Raw genomic sequence first — 22,884 nt, 5'->3', positions numbered from 1 at the left:
TCAATGTGAGGTATCTTCAGAATTCCTCCTAACAGTGGTGGATTTAGGTTCATAGAATCCCGAGACGCTGACAATTACAGAGAACCCTTTCCGAAAATTATGCATATGTGATAAACCGTCATTAGATGTCAAAAATATAAATATATTAAGGTACAAAAAAAATAACTATTTAACCCAAGGAACAACAAAAATATGCAGCGGTTCCAAGCTAACCCGCCCCGCACCAATTTAGGTTTCAATTGAGCATATTACCAGCGCTCGAAATGCAAAAGTTTACGAACCGGAGCGCTCGACAGTTTTCTGAAATTTAGTTTATTTATCAAATTTTATGTGTATTTCATAAAAATAAGTGTTCGTTTTTCTATTATATGGCCTATCTATCTCAGATGGTCAAATTATTTTTTCCACGAATTAGCGATAATTTTACCGATTTCACGAACAGGAACGGCGCTCCGGTGCGCTCCGGTCCATTTCGAGCCCTGAATATTACGAGACCTTACGTTTGATGTGAAGTATCAGCAGTTTTACGCCTGGAAATGTCTGTATCCGGAAATTTGTACATAAACAGTTCACCGCAGGACACTTATTCGTGCGCCGCAGCACGTGAAACATGAGTTCGTGTAACATTTAATCAAATGACGAGTTCTTCGTTAAACATTTCACCGTGGAGTATATTTGTACGTATGCTACAACAAGGGAATTTTATGAGATGTCTTTACTAGGTTAGGTTAGGGTTAATCTAATTGGAACAGTACTATTTGCAAACTATCGCCGTATTTTGTAAGATACGTACAAATGTATTCCACGGTGAAATGTTCAACGAAGAACTCGTCATTTGATAAAATGTTATACGAACTCATGTTTCACTACTGCGGTGCACGAATAAGTGTTCCACGATGAACTGCATACGTACAAATTACATGTAACCGGAAATGTCTCAGCAGAAAATTCCTAAGACTCAAGTATTTTTAGACTTTAATTTAGACTTTAGTTTCTAATAAAAAGTTCTAATGAGGAAGAGTAGCACCGTGAACTTACAAAAAACAAATGGTTTTAAATAATAAATTTATTGTATACAAAAGACAAAGCTAAATCAGTACGGACTTACAAAATTATGTGAAGACGTCCATAATAAGATGTTTCATTTTTTTTAATGCAATAAAATTGCTTTCGTTGGTCGGCTCGATAGGTAGTTGGACAAACTTTAAGATCTCTTCCCTTTTAGAGCACATTCTCGGTCATTCCCATTGGATAATACCAAGACTTTGAAGGCAATTTTGGTTTGTGATTAAATGTTCGGGCCATACGTCATAATACGCAAGATTTACAATACTGTGTGCCTATCCTCAAATATTTGTAATATTTAATGCACATTTTGTTTACGTGATAAACTGTAATGCTACAGACATACTTAATTTACATTAAAAATGGCGTTTTCATTAACACTTTTCTATGTTTATTCCATATTGTTCCTGGATCAAAGGAGATAAAACTACCATTCGTTCACTTTATATATCAATAATGAAGCAATATAATTAGAATTAATATTAATAGAATGATTGTTAAAGATGTTAACAGCCTTTTCCCATGTGTATTGTGCAAGCATTATAAAAGATACCCAAAAGCAAAATAAAATTTAAAAAAACTTAAGAAATAACAAACCGATTTATACAAATAAACATTATAATAAAAATAGTTGCATATAATTTAAATATACTTTTCTTCTATAATATTTAAATTAGTACCTAACTATTATTATGTATAAACGTAGCGCTCTCTCTTCTATAAAAGGTGGTTCAGCAATAATGCAATGTATCGTATCAAAGAAGCCTCTGTAGTGCGAACAAGTAGCCGGCACGATTATACCCCTTAAATACGAAATAAATATAGGTAGGTAACCTACCTATAAAACAATGTGCCCTTCGCTGATACATTTTTTATGTCTGTATATTGATTCAATTTGTCAACGAATAATATTTTTTTCGTTGGTTTTTTATGACTTTTTATAGTTCTTTAAATAGTGATCGCCAGAAAACTATTCATCATAATCTCGTTTCCAGGAGATGGAGTAATATCTGATAATAAGTATTATACAGTCTGAAGTGTTTTACTTACTCTTTTATTTATTAATAGAAAATATTTTCATTATCGTTTAATATATTAATTTGGTATATAAACAAGAATTGACTATATTTTGAGAGCGTTTGCCATTGGTGACAGTATAAAGTGCTGATAGCTGCCAAAAGGTGAAACCCGGGTCGCATAAAATTATTAAAAGTAAACAGTAAAGTTAAATCAATTATAATTAAAAATCGAATTCCACCAAAAACTTACCCTCGGTCGATAATATATTTTTGTTAATAAATTTCATTGAAAATTTACACATACAAGTGAAAAATAGGAATGATTTTTGGTGTTTGGGCTAAAGTATGTATGTATGTTTGTATAAAGGTGAGTTATTTTTACGTTAGTCGGTCAAAATCAATAATCCCCGAAGCTGTTTACCATAATTACAATATCCATCACTCGCTTTGTAAGCACTTTTCAACCCCATTTTTGTCGCTTGACACAAATAATAATTTCACTCACAATAACAACACTTCAACGGCGAACTTCCCGCAAGCAAAATATTATAATCCATCATACTCCACCATATGGCCGGGAGATATTATGCGCACAAAACCCTTAAATCATATTAGCGAAATTCGAGGACATAAATACGTTTATTAACGACATCAATGACATACAACAATTTGGCAGAAAAGTAAACATGTGTTCTGTAGAGGCAAACACTTACCGATCCAAGAGACTGGGGGTTATACTGGATACGTTTAACTAGGGTGCTGATGATGCACTATAGAATTGAACCTATTTTTAATTATTTATATTAAACCTAAATACCTTTTCTCTAACACAATTATTTATCAATAAAATCATTATCTTAGATTTTTTAAGCCAAGATGTATATTATTATAATTTTTATAATATAAATTTAACAGGTCTAGCAAAGATGTTGAAGAAAACTTCTACCAAATGGGATCTTCAATGGTTATTGTATCAAAGTAGCTAAAGTGTGATTCAGTTTCTCATACATACCATTTTTTATCTAAGAAGAAACAATGAATGTCAATTTAAAAATGTAGTATGCAATGGGTAATTTTTTTTCAGTTCTCTATAATATAATATTTTATTAAGAATCTGTGGTACAAATAGTGTGACCAATATAAGTCGTCATTAAGTCAGGATGCTTTTGTGCCATCCATAAATATAGCTTCATCGATGTTTTCGCTAACTGTAACTTTTGGTATTTTTTTCAGATCATATTCGATCCGCAGAAGATCATAATATGGGCCTCTATATAATATAATATAATAACATATTTTAAAAGTTACAGCCTCCAGAATCTAATAAAGCGTTTTTTTTTGTACTAAAACAATACGAATTTTATATAAAGTGATGTGCTACTATTTATTAATTGACGTTTATCATTTACTGGATAAGTAATAAATACAGCTTTTATATAAAAATATAAGGTCCAAATGCTGCCTTAAAAGTTGTCCAAGATATTTTATCTTAATAGCTAATAAAACTATTAGAAAAGTGTTTAAAGTGCAATAGGTTACAGAATCAGAAATACAAGAAGGTTACAGAAACTAGAAACACGAACTCATTTAGCGCTGACAACGCGGCTGGCGCGTGGCCATTATATAATATTAGCATGATAATTAAATGTGGTAATTAACTAGTAATTAACTGGTCAGCAGTGAATGTGTTGAAATGCAATTACATAGCAACTTCTTTTGTATTGTTTATGAAAATTAAATTTTTGCCGGAAATTACGTTATTTTGGTTTATTTATAATTTTATTTGACACTTATGAAAAACTTTGTTAAATTTTTGATTATCATCCTAATACAAAATCAAGTAATTACGCAATCTTTTCATATATAATAAATTATTAATGGGATGACTTTTTACAGTTTTTTCTCCAGCGATTCCCGAACAAGGAAAACACTTACTCACCCCAGTCATTGAGTGGAAAATTCATCCCCTTAACATGTTTTGTATAGGGAATAATACCAATAAATGAAACAGCTATTTTCTTTGTCCGTTTGTATCGGTAAATGCTTTCAAATTTATGGCGCATTGAAGTGGGATCGACAACCGTTGCAATTGCCCCGGACAATTTCTCCTCATTATTTGGGGATGGAATTGCAAATAATCACAGATAAGTTATAAACAACTTACGAAGATATAATCAGTTGTGCTATTAATCAAAAGAAATCATTTCGGTGTAGGCATTCCAGACATGCTTATATAATACATAACCGAATCCGGTAACTTGCCCGTATGCAGTTAGGCGCATCACACTTTACCGTGAAATGTTGGATGGGAAATATATGGTCGTATATGAAAGACCGTCCAACTTCTTTGGGTCGTATAGTACCTACTGACATAAAGTTCATGTCGAAATAAAACACGGTTCTTATCTGTTTACGCTTTACAGGACACCAGCAGCAAACAAATCTTGAAAATAGCCGATATACTGGATTATTTGTTAGGTTAGGTTAAGTTTTCATTCTTAAATTCATGAATTTTGCCAAAATCACCTATGGGAATTGAATTAGGTAATGTTCATTTATTGATTCTAATTAAATTGAAAACCGTAGTTATAGTATAGGTACGGTTGTCTCTTTCCGATAAGAAAGCTCATGGCGAACTGTGCTACGGTGAATTGTTTTACGTACAATTTACATGTAACCGTGCATAACTGGGGCTTGAAAGAGTCTCAATTTTACAAGTGCGATGAGGTTTGGACCATGGAACACATCTTGGATTCATGCAATATGTATGCCTTCCCTTGAGTAATTTCATTCATACAATAGACCAAACCGGAGGCTCACTGTTAGGTACTTGTTATATCACTAGTCCTATAATATTGTTTGCGATGTTTGTTTTATGATTAAATTTGATTTTGTTTTCTAATGTCTTTTTCTTAAACATTTTTTTAATATTGCAATAATATGATAATATACAAATTTCAAATAAATGGATCTAACTAATGGTTAATATAATGTCAATAATTATAATTATCAATTATTTGGCTGATTTGGTTTAAATTTATAAATCTACAAAAAATAGTTCATTTAAATCTTTCTGATAGTTATACAATGCATAATAATTATTGTATATTTAAGTAATAAGTCAACCAAATAATGCATTTTAAAGTAATTTCAGATAAACTATCAATATTAATTGATTATTATTGGCTTTTAGCTTATAGAATAACAATCTCTGTGGTTAGTTAGTGTACCTCTTGTAAGTAAAAAAATCGCCTTTATTATTTGTAAATGCAGATTTATTACTGTCCATAAATAAGAAGGTAGTTTCAATATGTCAGCTTTTTTTCGTGTACTTAGGTACTAATAAGTAATTTTATTGAAAATATATTGTTTTAATAAATTATGTATATTTAAGAATTGCTGCCATATTAGAAAGATCATTATTATATATTACATATACCTATCTCACATATTTTGGTCAGATCATATCTAATTGAATATGACATTTAAACATGATATTAATATTAAACATGATATTAATATTAAACATAATATACACGAGCATATTATATATATTATTTTACACATATTACTAAATGTATGTACGTTTGCTACATCGATAGCGCCCCTAAAAGACGGGTATCTACCCATTATTAAACGTCTAATTTTCTTTAATGTCCAAATGCGTGCGTCTTTACCCTTCAAACAATGCTATTGTCCGTCTATTCGTGGGACATGTATACAGGTTTATTACAATGCAGTGTAACTAACCATATTATATAAATGTACATAGGTACCTACTACCTACCTACCCATTGGTACTTAATTAAGTAAATAATTTAGTATGAATTTCAAAAGATAAAATTAATAGTTTTTGGACATATTTACATTCAAATGAGTAGTTAACTTAGCACTATTTTTCTTTAACATAAATATATATTATTAATAACTATTAGGCCGTCATATTTTTATAAGGAACATATTATATAGGTGGTAGGTGACTGATTTATCTAACATTGACTGGTATTGTTGTATCTTTACATCATATTTTCTAAATCAAAGTGAAATAATACGCATATAAATATTATGTAGACCCAATGACACATAAATCGATTGTAATATTTAAAATTAGATTTAGGTTTAACTAGTTGTAAAAAAGTTTAGCTTATATGTACCTATGTACATTTACAACAATGAATTCAAATATATTCTGTATTTTTAAATTGTAATGAGCTTATATCTTCATTTGAAAGGCGCAGTACTTTTGTTGGAATTTTATCAGTATTTTAACAAATTTATTAAAGATAAACCTGTTGAGTTGTTTTTTAATAACACTATAATATAATCGCTAGATGCAGTGACTTCCGGCGATGGTAGGCTGATCGTGCATTGCATAGGTGGGGCACATTATTAAGAGAGGCGAATGAAGGAACGAATACAAATATTACAACTTTTGAGAGCAGTGGTGATTTTAAATGAAGCAGGATCGACATCTTAGTTTAAAAAATAATCGTAGCATAAAAATAATGACAGCATAATTTTTGTTGTATTGTATAATTACATATTGTAAAATGGGTTTATCGCAAAGACTACATTTTTACAAGGGTGCCTCCAAACCTGCCAATGCCGCAGATCTCCACGTACCAAAAACCACTACTGTTTAGAGTAGGTTTTGTTTGAAAACCTTTTGTTTTCAGTACATAGTGTGTATGTAAATTTAAAAATCATTTACGAGTTAAGTAAGCAAATAGCGAATTTGCAGACAATTTGTAACTCAAAATGAAAAAAGACGGCATTCTTAGTTTTTTGAAAGGCGGCACTTTGCTTACGGACGTCACTGTCTAAAAAATCATCGGGTAACTTTGGACCCCTTAATCCAAATTTGGCTCACTTTTTTACATGTAATAATTATTAATTCACCTAATATTACTGAATTTCTTTAATTTTGTTAACTGTCAATTCATGGTGGAACTGCATTGTATTGTTGTTTTAATTTAATAAAACGCATTTTTTTTGTAGTACTTATTCCACTTTTAATCAATAAATTAGGATAGATAAATTATAATTAATTTATGTATCTATTGTTATATTATTTCTGTCACTTTGGATTTTGTTTGATAAATATTGTTTAAAAAAAATGTATTCAGTTGAAAATGTCCCTCTAAGGCGGACGAAACCCGTCCTAATTTATTGATTAAAAGTGGAATAAGTACAAAAAAAATTGCGTTTTATTAAATTAAAACAACAATAAAATAATATTACTGAAACGCACTCCAAGGCATTTAAACTACAATACAATTTTATTATACATAATTAGTACAAAGAGAGAAAATAATATCCACCAAAGAAACAGTAAGTTGTAAAAATAGTAATTTTGAAAAAACTTCTATTCTAAAAACTTAAAAGCCAAATCAATATTAATTGTAGCTGTGTTGGTATTTTTTTAATGATTAAGAAAGTTGTTTATTCTCGTAAAAGTATTTTTTGTTAGTAACGCCACTACTTTGTTGTATATTGAGGGGCAAGTCAGCAAAAGCCTGCAATTGAACCAACATACCTCCGGCTAATAATGAAGACGATAAATTTAGGGTTCAAGTACACCCTGTCAACGACAAGTCTTGTACAATGGATCGAGCTGGTCCGCTACTACATCAACAGGGACTTCAAACTAACATTTCACGTATCCCTAATACTACTGAATTATTTTTAAAGTTGGTATTTTACTTTATTTTATTTTATTATTTTTCCACGAATGAATATTGTGACAACACAAACATGGACCTTCCAAACTAACCGGCCCCATACCGTACTCGGTCTTAATCGAGCGTATCACGAGGCCCTACGTTTTAATAATATGAAATTACAGCAGTTGTTTATGAATGAAAATGTCTCAGGAGCAGGTACTCAAGACTGTGGTCACCTGTGAATGAGCTTAATAAATTATGTAATTTAATAAAAAGTACCAGTGGATTGAAAGGCAAAAAACAACGCTTAAACAATACGGACAAACAAAACTATGGGAAGACATCTTCACGTCCGTAATAATTTTTTATCATCATATATAATTGATCTTTGTGGCAACCAAGTCGGACGGCCCGATAGGTCGAACAGCTGGTTGGACCGACTTGGGTATCTCTTCCCTATCGTAGCACATTCTCGGACATTTCCAGAGGATGTGGTTATTGTGACGTTGTGACAATATCAAAGCTCAATTAAATAAATAGAAAAATGATTTCAATTAACACGTAGTTATATCTAATCCATATGCGAAGGGTGAGGTAGACTGTGAAACAGATTGAACACAAAATAGTGCACAATAAACTTTGCCATTTATAATTATTTCATTTTCATTGTATAAGAATACAAAATATAGTGCACACTTTTTCTGTCATACGTATTTGTTTTTTTTTTGTTTTATTGAACTAAGAATACAAATTGCAGATGGTGTTGGTTACAGTGCTCGAAATGGACCGGAACACACCAGCGCGCAGTTCCGTCTCGTAGGAAAAGTAAATTTTGCATTCTGGTTCGTGAATAATCAAAAAATAATGAAATTATTTTACTTTACCTATAAGTATACTTATACAAAGCTTGTCGGAATCATAGTAAAAAGAAATATTTATGACATGACGTAAACCTCGATTTTTATCTGTGGCACCATTAATATTATGCGCAAATCTTGCACGCAATAAATTTAAAGACAGTTACTCCATTTGACCACCTGGGCAGGTATATTTATATAGGTATAATATATACAAATAGGTATTACATAAATATGTTTAAAAAAATGGAATATGATCAAGCGCTCTAGTTTTTATAATCTTCCAATTCGAGTGCTGTTTGGTTAGTTTTAAAAATTAAATTAAGCCCTACCTAAGCGAAACCATAATAGTTGAGATAGGCTGTAGAGTGTAGAGATTCGATAAAAATAATTCACACTTTGTAAGTCATACTTATTTGTTTTTTTCTTATTGAAGTAAGAATACAAAATGCAGATAGTGTTGGGCTATTTTTTAAATATTAAATTTAACTCTGCCTAAACCAAGTTATAGTAGATAAAAATTATTCTTATATAATAATATATTATATAAGATAATATCTAAAATGATGTACCATGATTTAATGAGATAATTTTATATATTTTCATACCGTGTTTTTTTCTTTCTTTTAGCTGATCTACATTATTCTGTTACAAACGTCTGCGTTGGACATTTTCCTATCCATATCCTCCGCTCATCCTTCAACGAGAAGCCTACGAAGGGCGGCAAATAGACTCTGCCATTCATTGGGTGCATTTTTTTCTATGGGGAAATGTCAAAGTAAAAGTGGAGGGTTCCTTTCTCCGCGATTGAATGGGTGAGTAGCGGCATTTTTTTTACAGTCAAGAGGCGGGTGGAACTTTAATGTAGTAATGATGCCGCAACATCAAATAATAATGATGATGATGATCAATGCGTTGCGTAAACTTCAATCGGGAGCCTGCATATATGCAGTATATGTTACATATATTATGCAGATATTCATTATGTACAATAAAATAATAGATACTTCACTTCAAGGAAGGAACGCTGTGTAATTTTTGGATGCAAATTTTAAACTTTTTTTTTATAAAACTTATTTAAGATTTATAAAAGTAGATAGAGACTTATTTAAGTAAAGCTTTATACGAGCGTTTTTAACTTTTATATCGAATGCCACTTATTTCCAAAATATATTAAAATAAAAATTAAAAATAAACTCATAAATAATTAACAATGCCAATTTAAAATGACGAAACCGGTCATACGCATCTATTCTATACACAAGACTGCTTTCGGCCTTTACGGCAGCTAAATAAGGTAGGATCTATAATATGTTAACACTTATTGTAACAATTACAATAAGTTAGCCGTCTGAACTGTCAAAACTGTCTGTCTCACTCTAAAATTTATCACAGCCAAGAGAGGTGCTGTTAAAACATAGCACTTATTGTAACAATTAACTTATTGTAATTGTTACAATAAGTGCTAATACTTGGATAATTTCCTACCCTATTATTAGCGGCCGAAAGAAGTCTTGTGTATAGAATAGATACGATAGTCATTATAAAATTGTACAACTTTCTGTGACCTAATGGTAGAAATGTCTATAGGTATAAGATTTTGTTTATTTTGTCAGACACAGAGACGTTCCATGAGGGTAGGCAAGTCATGCGTTGCGTAGGGCGGCACATAATAAGGGGTGGCGAAAGAAGAAACGGATATAAATATGACAACTTTTGTCAGCAGTATCTAGTGGTTTTTCATGAAGTAGACGATGCGATCGCTTTTTTAGAAACTATCGACATTTTAATTTAAATTATAATAGAAAAATTTACAATTATGACAAGAGTGCCTTCAAACCTGTCATCGCCTGAGACCTCCACGTACCTAAAACCATCATTGTTTGAGAAAAGTACTTACTTAAAGTAGTAATGTTGTGCATGTCAATTTAAATATTTATGGTGAGTATACATGTTTGTATAATATAGCCAAGAATAAATAATAAAATAAATAAATAGCCACCTAAAGAATTTATAGACAATTTAAAACAAAAAAAAAAATGGGGTGGTATTCCAAGTTTGGTTAAGGGTGGCACTTTGCCTAGGGTTGTCACTGGTCAGAATCTTCCTTTTTTTAATACTAGAAATGCATATCACAAAAAACGCATATCAAAATATGACAACAGAAAACGTGTAAGTATATAAAATAATTATTCTTTTATTTAATAAAATTGAAATGTTGAAAATGTCTCTCTGAGGCGGATGAAACCGGTTCTAATTTATCGATTAAAAGTGGAATAAGTATCTACTACAAAAAATGCGTTTTATTAAATAAAAGAATACAATGCAGTTCCACCATAAATTGACAGTTAACAAAATAAAAGAAATATAAAATAATGATATTATTAATACTGTAAACCGTGGGTAGGGAATCTAATCCCGAGCCAAAATCTTGATCCCGGGATTTCGGGATTACAATTTGACGATCCCGGGATTGGCATTTTTTCAATTGTTAATATAAAATTTTTATATATACAAATACCGTTGATAAAATCGGTCAAAAATAAATATAGTATAATTTATACTTTTTAAGACATTTATTGTTAGTATTGTGTACGTTCAATCTTAGAAATACATAGATTTAATGGTTCCGCTTCATAAATCTAATTAGTCAGCCAAATATGAAACTGTCGTAAAACGAATTTCTTTCTCATTTTTATTAATTCATGTAACAACACATGGCTAATAAATCAAACTTCATTCAAACTCAGTTTATTTCTAATGTAGTTATATGTTAATAAAAGTATTTTTTCTGTTATATTTTCGTTTTTATTTGATTTTCCATAAAAATTGATAAAAAAATCAATCCCGAAAGTTTCGGGATTATGTTTACCAATCCCGGAATTCATAGATACTATCGAAAATAGTTCGGGATCCCGGGATTAGAATCCCTTGCCGTGATGGTATCTGGGAACACTGCACTAATGTGTGTACAAAGGATTACGCAGCTTGGTAGTATTTTGTTCAGTACACAAATGGAAACTGGAGTTTGCTTCAGTGAATTTTAAGATTACGTTAATTTAATAATTTAATCGTCCAATCGATTTCATTCACCTATAAATACTTACAAGTTACGACGGTACGTAAGACCTATTTTCTCTAATATGTATTGCTTTTCTTTGTTTCATGTCAATAAGTCATGAAAAAATAAAGAAACATCAATGAAAATTAATCTTCAATAAGGAATAGAAAAGAAAATGCCAGAGAACAATGATTAAAATAATGTTTCCAGTGTCACCGGACAACAAGGTTTGTAAAAATCTTGAACATCTTCATGGTACAATTGTAACGAAAGAAAGCGCCAAAATTTATACTGCCGACTTCTTACCAAAAGCATTCTGAAGAGAACACATACCAACATACGCGTATCTTATTCTATTATTCTCATCTCTTTCTTTATCAAGTTTATATTTGTGAAAAGAATGAGACAAACAAAAACCGGTTATTTATTGACGGATCCAAATATAAGACGGCCCACTGAAGCGATACACTCACATGGATAGTACTCAATTATTGTCTCTTTCTGACCAGTTCAAATCATCCTGTGTAAGGGAGATAAATGCAGTCTTTGTTTTATGTCTGATACGCCTGTTTAGCTGAAAAGTCTTCGTGGGTGAATTTTTGCAAGGGAATTAAAAATGGATACCGAACAATCATGGCAGTTAAAAAATTTCATAAAGATCTTTTGTTTGTTTTACCTTAGACAAACAATTTACTCGTTTTATTACATTGGATTACAATATAATGACGTAAATAATTAGATGTATTTTCATAAAATACTAATTGTGAATATTTCGAATAGGTATTCAGTGGAAAGTAAACGTCAACCAATCAACATTTTAATGTTAATAATTATTGTTTGTGATATTTTGACATTCAATGCCTATTTATATACTTACGTAAACAAAAAAACATTTAATGTACTTGTATGCATATCCAAACAGATCTCTTAAAAACACATAAAAAGACACATAATTATTTGTAGAAAATTGTATAATTAAGAAACTGCTACCTATGTTTATTCTTTTATGTGAATAACGACATGTGACTCAAACCACATAATGTAAAAACCAAAATATTGACTGGTATTCTTTGCCGCTTTTATGAAGCCTAGCCATGGCCCCCACATCTTGAAGCAGCCCCCCAGGCTAGAATCTTCAGCGGGCCCCCCTACATATCGCTAAAATTAAAGGCAGTGACGATCTACAGTTGTGTAATCCAAATACTGCAGTGGCGAAGGGTGGAGGTAGGCTAGATCCGCCATAAATAGTCCACACTAAACTTTATCTGTCATACGTATTTGTTTTCATTGAAATAAGACTACAATTTATAGATCGTGTTGGTTAGTTTTTGAAATTCAATTTAACCCTGCGAGAGCCAAGCCATAATAGATAATAGTCAAGAAATACTCGTCTGTCTATAAAATATCTAAAATTGTGGAATTAAATCATACATAACTCTGGATATTTCATAGATAGAATAATATTTTTATTTATTATAGTTTGGTTGAAGCAGGGCTTAATGAATTAAAAAAAATAACCAACAATATGTGTAATTAAGTATAATTAATCCAACGAAAACAAATAAGTATCTATGAATGAAAAAGTGTACACAATTTAGTCGTATCGCCCAAAGTAGGTATGCCAAAACTATATGGTTTGGTTTAGGCAGGACTTAATTGATTTTTAAAAACTAACCGACACCTTTGTAAATTGTAGTCTTAGTTCAATAAAAACAAATACGTAGGTATGAATAACAAAGCTTAGTAAGCACTTTTTATGACGGATCTTAACAGCCTACCTCTACCCTTCGCTACCACCAAATAGTGTTAAAGTTAAAGTTTGGGGTATTTTAATGCAATTTTTCGTATTTTTAATACACTCACATTATTATGGAGTGGTTAAATATCACAATGTATAGAAATGTTGGCATGTTTGAAGTGAAATAGCGCCGCAGGTAACATTTTTTACTATAAATGCAATTTTTGTAATGTGTGTTTATCTCACTTGGCTGTTAGATCCGCCATGCCGGCCCCCTTTAAGCCCGGGCCCTGGGCCATGAACCTAGCCTCATGCCGCCTTTGGTTTTGAACGCCCTTCATCTAGGGACGTCGTTGTATGTATATAATAAAAACGATTGATGTCTTACAAAGTATATAAGAAATAAATTTGTGAGTAGTTAAGTTAGGTGAGGTTAAGTGAGTAGTTAGGAATTATGTTCAACAAAATATTAATTAATACAGGTCTATCGGTCATAAGTGCGGCAGACACACTAGATTATAGTAATATATAGCAAACGATATAATTGCTCAGAGTCCAAACAAATAAAGTCCTCGAACGCAAAAGTAAACAAACACAACCACGTGTATCGACATTGTCAACAAATTTTCGTCCGCAACGTCAACACGGGGGTTCATTCAACGCTCCCACGAGGAATATGTCGGAGAAGCTCATACCTAATACATTTTTTATTGTTTGCTCTGTACATTTTTAATAGTCTTTATACATAATAGAGACATACATCGCGATATGAGGTTATTAATAGTTAGGTAGATAATGTATTGGTGAGTTTAGGAACGCAAAGGCCGGGCGATCTGACTGATTTGAAGCAACCCCCACGAGAAAAAATAAATAAAAACCATTAATCACATCCTTTAACTAAAATAATTATTATATACATACAATATAATGATATTGGTGTGTATTATTTGTGTATGTAATTACACAGATATCAGTGTGAGCGGTTTTGTTGGCCATTTTGATGTTAGTAGCAAGGATTTTGTTATGCTTTGAGTAATATTTTATAATCAATTTGTATAAAATACACAACTTTTTAAGTAATTATTGTTTTAAAATAATATAGTAATGTTATGACTAATTTGACATGATTCGAGATCCCTTTTAAATCGTCACACAAATCGATTCCATCAAATATATTGTGTACCTAAATTGTGTAAATATGTATATCATTAGTTACCACGAAATTAATATTATGTGGACATTGGTATTTGCATCCCGAAATTCTAGGGTGCCATTTATGACAGTATCGCCTGTATTCATTCTAATCGTTTAACTAAAAACTAAAAAACGCACATATAACAATCTATAATTGGGGTGTAGAAATATATTATCATCATTACCAACAGCCGAGGTCGATTCACTGCTGGATGAAGGCCTCCCCAAGCTCCCTTCACTCTTCGTGGTCTTTAGTTCTTCGCTGCCACGTACACCCACCGATATTTTACGAGTTCATCCATCCAGCGGATTTTAGGGCGTTCATGTGGACGCTTAGTGCCCCTTGGATACCATTACATGACGGTAGTTGTCCACTCGCTGAACCACATGTCCGGCACATTGCCATTTCATCTGCTTAGCGACCTTTCATTTGTGATCTTTCCGCGATATGCCCAACACGTATCTTTCCATGTCACATTGCGCTACACTTGGATTTCTCTTACATTAAAATTTCATATTTCACACGCATACGTGTACGTCGGTAGTACACATTGGTTAACACTTACCATCACGTGATTCATTATCTCTATCTCAACGCAAAAGCACGTGACAAGATGGTAATGTATTCGGGCCATAAGACACAGATGCATATTATAGAAATATACACTTCATTTTTAATATATATTTATATTACATTTTACTTAAATCACGTGTGGGATCTACACTACAGGTAGGTATATGCAGAAAGAAAACGTTTCTTTTGTCATGCGCCTAATATTATTAAATTGTTGCCTATAATATCCCGCCCCATGTACGCGGTCTTGTGAAGATATTATGTTTTTATGATAAAACGAAGACAATTTCCTTTCAATATCGAAGAAGTGATTTATTTTTGTATTAACAGGAAATCGATACTTGCCGTCCGATCCTCTTTTGCAATAGCATCCCAACAAAAACTCCCGCATTCAATTTTGCCAATTTACTTGCTTTTGCTCACATTCAATGACAGGGGTTACTAAGTTCCATTGCTTTATTAATCCTAATATCAGTTATATTTATTTATTTTTAATAACGGTTATTCTCAGCATTTGAATTCGTATCTAGATTCAGTTGTCAGTACCTACTAGTGCTAAGTTTTTTTTAGAATAAAAAATATATATGTATACTTACCTATATTATGTATCTATATGTTTTATAACATTATAACATACCATGGGCTCAATGATAGAAGTTTAATCAGTAATATAATTAAAACAATCATAGACACACAGGCTTTCAGAAAATCACACATATATTATTGTGATCATAAAAATATAAGGCCAGCGCCTTACGCACTGGACTACAAAGGTCGCGTATTAACAAACCTTCAATGATATTATCGAATGTAAATATCCAATTTAACCATTATTAATTTATCATACTATCTTAAAAACTTAAACATGACTATTTTTCAAAAACATATTTTTCTAATAGTATCTTTCTGATAACAAATTCTTAAGTCTTGTGATCTTAATTCCTATATATTTATACAAACTGATACAGAATAGTCAAATACGACTTATATGTAAAACTAGAGTACGAAAATTATTAGATGAAGAGTGTCATGGCCGCCGTCGTGGCGCTGCGATATATTATGAAAGGTTTGTCAGTATTGTAGTTCTCGAAACGGCCACGCTTTACGTTAAACTTGCCGCAGTCTAGTCACTATAGACCAAGATTTTGAAGCCAGATTTCGTTTATGATTTAATGATGGTCACAGCGTAAAACTCAAAAAATTCTAGAGCCTCTCAAATGTCCTCAAATATTACCAATTTTTACCAAAGTTTAATTTAATGCGTAGGTACTATGATACTAACGTAACTATTGAAAATGACATATTCTTTAACACGTCTTTAGGTTTATTCCATATTTTCCCACACTCAAGAATAATATTGTAACTTCCTACTATTTTACTACCACACCAAGAAGAAATCTCAAAAAATATAATAATTATGTAAATATCTACTCGATGTGATAGAGGTCACCAAGCTGGTGAATGGGCAATAAACCGGTCCTTTTTGGTCGGCGAGTGGATAACCGTTTTGCAAAAATCGTTATCCAAATGGCACTTATCGAACACATTGTTGTCATAATCCCCTTTGGATAACAAACCCACACATTTCTGCAGAAGTACATAGCAGAAAATGACTAGATAAAAATGAAAGGAGCGAGTGAAGGCCTTCATCTCGCAGTAAATCTACCCTACAGTACGTAACAATGATGATAATATAGTGTATGTGGTAGAATACTTATAACGATTTTACTTAACTACAATATCTGCTTAATATATAAAATTACAAGAAATTAATACAATTTTGTTCAAAGTTATTAGTATCTTGTACCTATATTGGATGAAGTCGCCTCTCAATATTAAATTTGATGAAGCCTGAATATATATCACATATTATATTTGGATATATGCAGCTATGTTTATATAAATTAGGAGCCTACTTATTTAATCAGTTTTTTTTTTAATTTGGCCGGATCTGAGTTACGTCTCTGAAATGAATATCCCTGCCGATAGCATCAGACTCGCTTATTGCTTTTATGCTTCTATTATAAATAGAAAAATTCTATTATTTGGCCATCCATACTTATCGAGTCGAGCTCGATTCTTGTAATATAAACCAGTGATATGAAACTATTGGCAATCTTAAAATAAATGGCATGTTTATTAATAAAATTATTGCAAGGATAGATTTGATCCCTTAATAATATATAGCATGAAGTCAGTAAAGATGAATTTTCAACATGTTTATCGTCACCATCGGTAATATGTACAAGCAATTATCGATCTTGATCACCTCGAGCAAACGTATCATTCTGTCAAACAGATTTTTTGTCCGTGCGATAAACGCCATTACAGTATGTATTACAATAGGAATTATAATACAATAATAGTTATATTGTCAGGATTTTTTAGCTTCGATTATTTTTTTTTAACTAAGATGTCGATGGGTACCTACCATTTTACAATAAATTAAAGGTATAATTTACTTCAAGGAGCTTTTAAAGCTATAATGTTTCTATTCATTCCTTCATTCGCCACCCTTTATAGTATGCCTCCCCTATGCAATGCATGACCTCCCTACCTCCACTTATATCAGTGGTTCGATCAAGTGAAAATCGCTACAATTCTCTCAATACCTCTAATAGCTTTGGAAACTGACAAATATTTTAGTTTTAAAGTTATAATGAAGAACATAATTAACTGAATAATACTACCCATTGTCCATAATGGTGTACGTAATGAATAGATATGTTATTACAACGTTTTTATTAGGTCGTATACTTATTTGTCCGGTACAAATCTTGCAATCGATTTTTAACTAACTTACCGACTAGCTAGACATTTGAAACTTTTAGAATATATCAGAACAGAATACCAATTATTTTTTTAATACTTTTAGCCATCTTTAAGTACAATTCAATTCATTTTCAGTTAATTCTGTTTTGTATGAAAAGTTATTTCGGAAGAAATCCATAATCCAATCCACTATTATTGGTTGCTAGGAAATTATTAATATATACGTGCGTTACTATGGAAATCAATATGAGTGTCAAAATGACATTTCGGTATTATTTCTATCAAATACAATTTTTTTTGATCGTTTAAGCTAGTCAAATCAAGTTTATATGATTCAACAGAAAATTTAAAAGCGTTGTAAGTATATAAAAAGTTATTTTTATCTTTTAATTATTTTAAAATTAATATTGAAAGGTTGGTCATCATTGTCATTTCTTGACAATATTGTAAAGCTCGCATAGTCGTTCAGCAGTAGTAGGTAGGTATAAAATGAGTTGTATTGTGAATCGCGGGCCAGCAATTTGTTTAGAGTTATTACGTTCGAGTGTCTTGTTTACGTAGCGACAAAGACTTGGGTAAATATTTTTGCAATATTGTCAAAAGCAATAATCGGGATTTCTGTTCCACCGTGACGCTCTATTGTCGTGGATGGCGGGTGCTCCAAACTCAAGTGATGAGCTTTGGTATATAATATTATCATTATTATTGCTCTCAAACTGTTCAAATTACTTTGCCTCAGGAATATAATTATTCTGATATTGGAATTAGTCAACTGGTAAAGTATTATGCAGTCATTGATATACTACTAGATGAGGAGTTCCCATACAAGTGTCATTTTAAAAATGTACCACAAAAGAAAAAAGAAGATATTACGAATATCGTCTTATAATATTTCCTTGTAGCTATAATGCGTTAAGCATGTTTACGTGGATTCCCGAATTTCGTCCGTATTTCCTTGGCTGTAAAACTAAATTTGCGTTCTTGGAATAGTGACCCTAAGGGTATCTGCAACACAAAGCTTGCAAGCTACCAAAAATTCATGTCTGAGCGGAGAGAGCAAGTCGTCATGCGCTGACTATTAGTTAGAGTAAGATGCAAGCTAGATCGGGCTTACTCATAATTATTGCCAGGTCGTTTTTGAGACAAATATTAAGTGAGCTTATATCGAGTTAAGTCCGCTGATATTAAAACAGTAAGTTTTAACACTGGCCGAGTCGCTGAAAATCGGGCGTCATTTTTAAGAAGCATATGATTCATCCAGTAGTATATCAATGTATGCAGTATATTTTTAGGTTGATCTTCAACGATGTAAGTGGTATGATTTTTTGTGGTTTTAATTTTTTTATTGGTACTTGTGTCAAAAAAATAATCCATACTTTTTGACCTATACTTTGATACTTTTTTTACGATATGATATCACTATTGACACTCTTTTGTCGGTATCCAATCATTTAAGACTTTTTCGATAGTCGAAATATTTAAATTCAGATTTTCGATGATAACACTTTAAAATATTTTCAATATTTTAGTCATTATTTTCAGAGATATAGAAAGTATTTTTTTGAATATTTTTATTTATTGTTCAATATAGAAATAAAATAATAACATACATAATATCAATAAGTACTTATACTGTTCTGTTTTTAATAGTTTGACAGTACATGTTTTGAATCGATGTATTAAAAAATCCAACACTCGCAGCCACGAACAATAAAAGTGTTTAATGAATAATGAAATACATCTGTATCTGTGAAATGTGATGATATTACACTAATGCTATTTTCATTGGCCTTTATAAGATGACCAGCGGAGCTATTCCATATACAAGGCGGCTATCGACGGAAGTTTATCATATTTATGTATTGAAATGGTTAATTGTTACAATAAGTTAACCGTCTAAACAGTCTAAACTATAAAAAAGTGCTGTTCAGCTCCTCTCTTGTCTGTGTTAACTTTTAGAGCGAGGCAGATAGTTTTGACAGTTTAGACGGCTAACTTATTGTAACAATTATAATACTTAAATACATAAATATGATAAAGTGATAATATTTATCACTTTAGCCGTCGATAGCCGCCTTGTGTAAAGAATAGATCCACAGGAGGCGACCCCCCTAAGATGTGGTGGAAATGTCTTAAAAAGTATCATTAGTGACTGCAATAATCGTAAATCACGATATTAGTGGAGACGATTAAATTATTAATTTAAGTTATTAACAGATAATTGCTTGAGAAATCTCATCATCCAGTGGGAGGTATACAAGGAGATTCGAAGAGTGACGAAGAAGTTGCTGGATCGATGAGATAATCAAGTTTAGCAAAAGTACGTGGCAACACTGGCAACAAACGGTTAAGGACCAAAATGAATGACGACAGGATAGAGAGGCTTTCATCCAGCTGAGACTGACATAATGATGATATTGTAACCATATTAATCGATCCTAATTTTAGTTGTAAAAGAGTTAAGTAACTACTTACCTACAAAAATATGTTATTATTTTATTTTGATGACCTTCCAAGAATTAACAATACACAAAATTTAATACTCTTTTGTTATTGTAAATATTGCCAAAATAATTTATAATAACATAGTTAATCAGTTAAAACTACATATTTGTATATATTCCAGTTTTTTATAGTCGTGATCAATAGTATAAAATAATTTTATCAAGTTTGAGAATCGGTGGTATATAGACAAATATTATAGAATATACATCAAGACAACCTTGCTAATAACATATGTACAAGCTTATAAAAATATTTTTTGCGCTAGCAATAATAAATATTGGCTATATCCACTTCACAATGTCATTTCAGTACTGCCATTTGACAATGCGGGGATCAGAAATTGGCAGGGTACTATAAGATTGAAATCCACTCAAGGTGAGTACTTTATTTTTGTATTGATGTCATTTCAACAATAACCTCTGCACTATTATAAGTATTTCTGTATTATATTTGACCAATTTTATAGCGTACTGTGTGGCTATATCAAGTAATAGACATTATATTTTTATAAAATAAGTTACTTACTTGGTATTCACCGCATATTAAAATTAAAACACTCATATCATGAGCTTTATCAATTAGTATGGGTAACGAAATTTACTTTTGAGTTTATGTAAGTTTTTCTTACCAAAATTTTCCCAGTTATCTTTATCCTATATTAAATATCTCTTTTTATTATACGATATTGATAATAATGATTGAATATGTTATAAACAAAAAGGCTTCATATACGTATGCGCATAAAAATAATGACATACCTAGTTTTGAGTGGTTTTTGGGTAAAATAATATATTAAGTTCTATTATATTTTATTAAGTATTTTAAGCTATGTTCATAATTGGATAAATTACAAATTAACTTTATTATTATTAGTCTATCTACTTAGTGTGCGATATTCTAGAAATCTAGCTCATTGTAATTTCATAAGCAACAGGTCGTGCACTGTTATCTGCATCTTTATCTATTCATTCTTTATTTTGTGATCCTTCGATGTTATGTCTAACATGCGCCTCTCCATACAATATATTTTATTGTCAACTTTACTATCATATTTTACCGTAGTATTTTGTGTAATAAGACAATACAAAATTGTATAAAGTTTAAAAATTCGACTACCTTTATCACGGATATCAGTCTGACATACATAATTATCACAAAAATATAATACAATGCGAATAATAATTTAAAAACAAGAATCACTTACACTTGGGATGTTGTCGTTGTTGCAGACCGCCTCGCTGAGGAGACGATCTCTGATCTCCCAGGCAAAGATACTAGGGCACTCCCGCTTGTAGTCGGCGATTTTATTCACTACAGGGGTGGTTGCGACCCGTGGCTTGGAGCCTCCTATCGCTCGAGGTTTTATTGAACCCGTTTCGTAGTACCTGTGAATAACACGAAAACTTATAGTAAACATTTATAGGTGGGTTTAGTGTGAAAATTACATGTAATAATGATTGATAAAACTACATGTGATGAGTCAAGTCAAACCGGCTCTTGTATAATTTAAATAAATAGAATCACACATATATTATATTATAGAGATTCAATATCACTACAATATTTTGTATAGTTTTGATTTAATTTGTCATTTAGTCCCCCCTACCACGTCATAAGATCGTCGAGAACTTATTTGGACTTATTAGCGAGCTTAACAATGAATTTAAAATAAAAGTGGACACACCATAAAAAGGCTCTTAATCTTTTCCACTTACTATTTAGAGCCTATACTTTTCAATTTTCTTCTCCTAGTACATATCAGTACAATCTCTGTATGTAAATATAATTATAATGTCTGGGTCAAGGAATACGATACGACATGTATCAAACGATTATGTATTGAACAATATAATACTCATAAGTGCTGAGTGAAGACACACGTGGATGAAGGAGTTATGTTACAAAATCAAAGTTTTGAGTAAATTGAGGTCAAAGTTTTTTTGATGTATTTTTTTTCAGTTGAGGATAATTTAACTAGTGATGTATTCAAGTTGTAATTTAGAATCACACAATTTTATTCATGTCAAAAATAGTTTGTTAAAATCTTCAAATGTGTAATTTATTTATAAAAACGTGTACAATGGCACTTTTATCCACTAAAAGAAAATAACAAAATAAAACTAAAACTAAAAAAAATAAAGTAATATAGTCCCTTCATCCCTTGCCGTAATGCCATACCAATGAACATTTTAATATGTTTGATACATCCATATGAAAGATGGGTACATAACACTTTCATCCACGCAATAAAAAGACATTGTCATAAAATGTAACATAACACCTTCATCCACTTGTATCTTCAATTGTATTTTAAGATAGCCGCTATTAGATTTAAGATGGTATCTGTTAAAAATTGAGGTTTTTTTGTAGAAACTAATGCATTTGTCTATTTATTATACTTTGAGATCTTAAAACAATTATTTGTAAAAAGGATAA

At 31.3% G+C, this 22,884-nt stretch overlaps 1 protein-coding gene across 1 annotated transcript in view; it reads right to left on the bottom strand.

Annotated features, from left to right (window-relative positions):
• Positions 1 to 22,884, bottom strand: part of toy (paired box 6 protein twin of eyeless) — a 128,373-nt gene that overhangs the window by 101,867 nt on the left and 3,622 nt on the right. Inside the window, exon 2 of the mRNA XM_085940194.1 lies at positions 21,653 to 21,833. Coding sequence (XP_085796320.1) covers positions 21,653 to 21,833 — 181 coding nt within the window. The remainder of the gene's footprint in view (positions 1 to 21,652; positions 21,834 to 22,884) is intronic.

This window comes from Rhyacophila brunnea, unplaced genomic scaffold (genome assembly GCF_057557595.1).
Source record: "Rhyacophila brunnea isolate RB1 unplaced genomic scaffold, BYU_Rbru_1.0 scaffold_12, whole genome shotgun sequence".
Taxonomy (NCBI): Eukaryota; Metazoa; Arthropoda; class Insecta; order Trichoptera; family Rhyacophilidae; genus Rhyacophila; species Rhyacophila brunnea.
The sequence above is the reverse complement of the archived record's forward strand: the minus strand, read 5'-3'. Positions and strand labels throughout refer to the sequence as shown.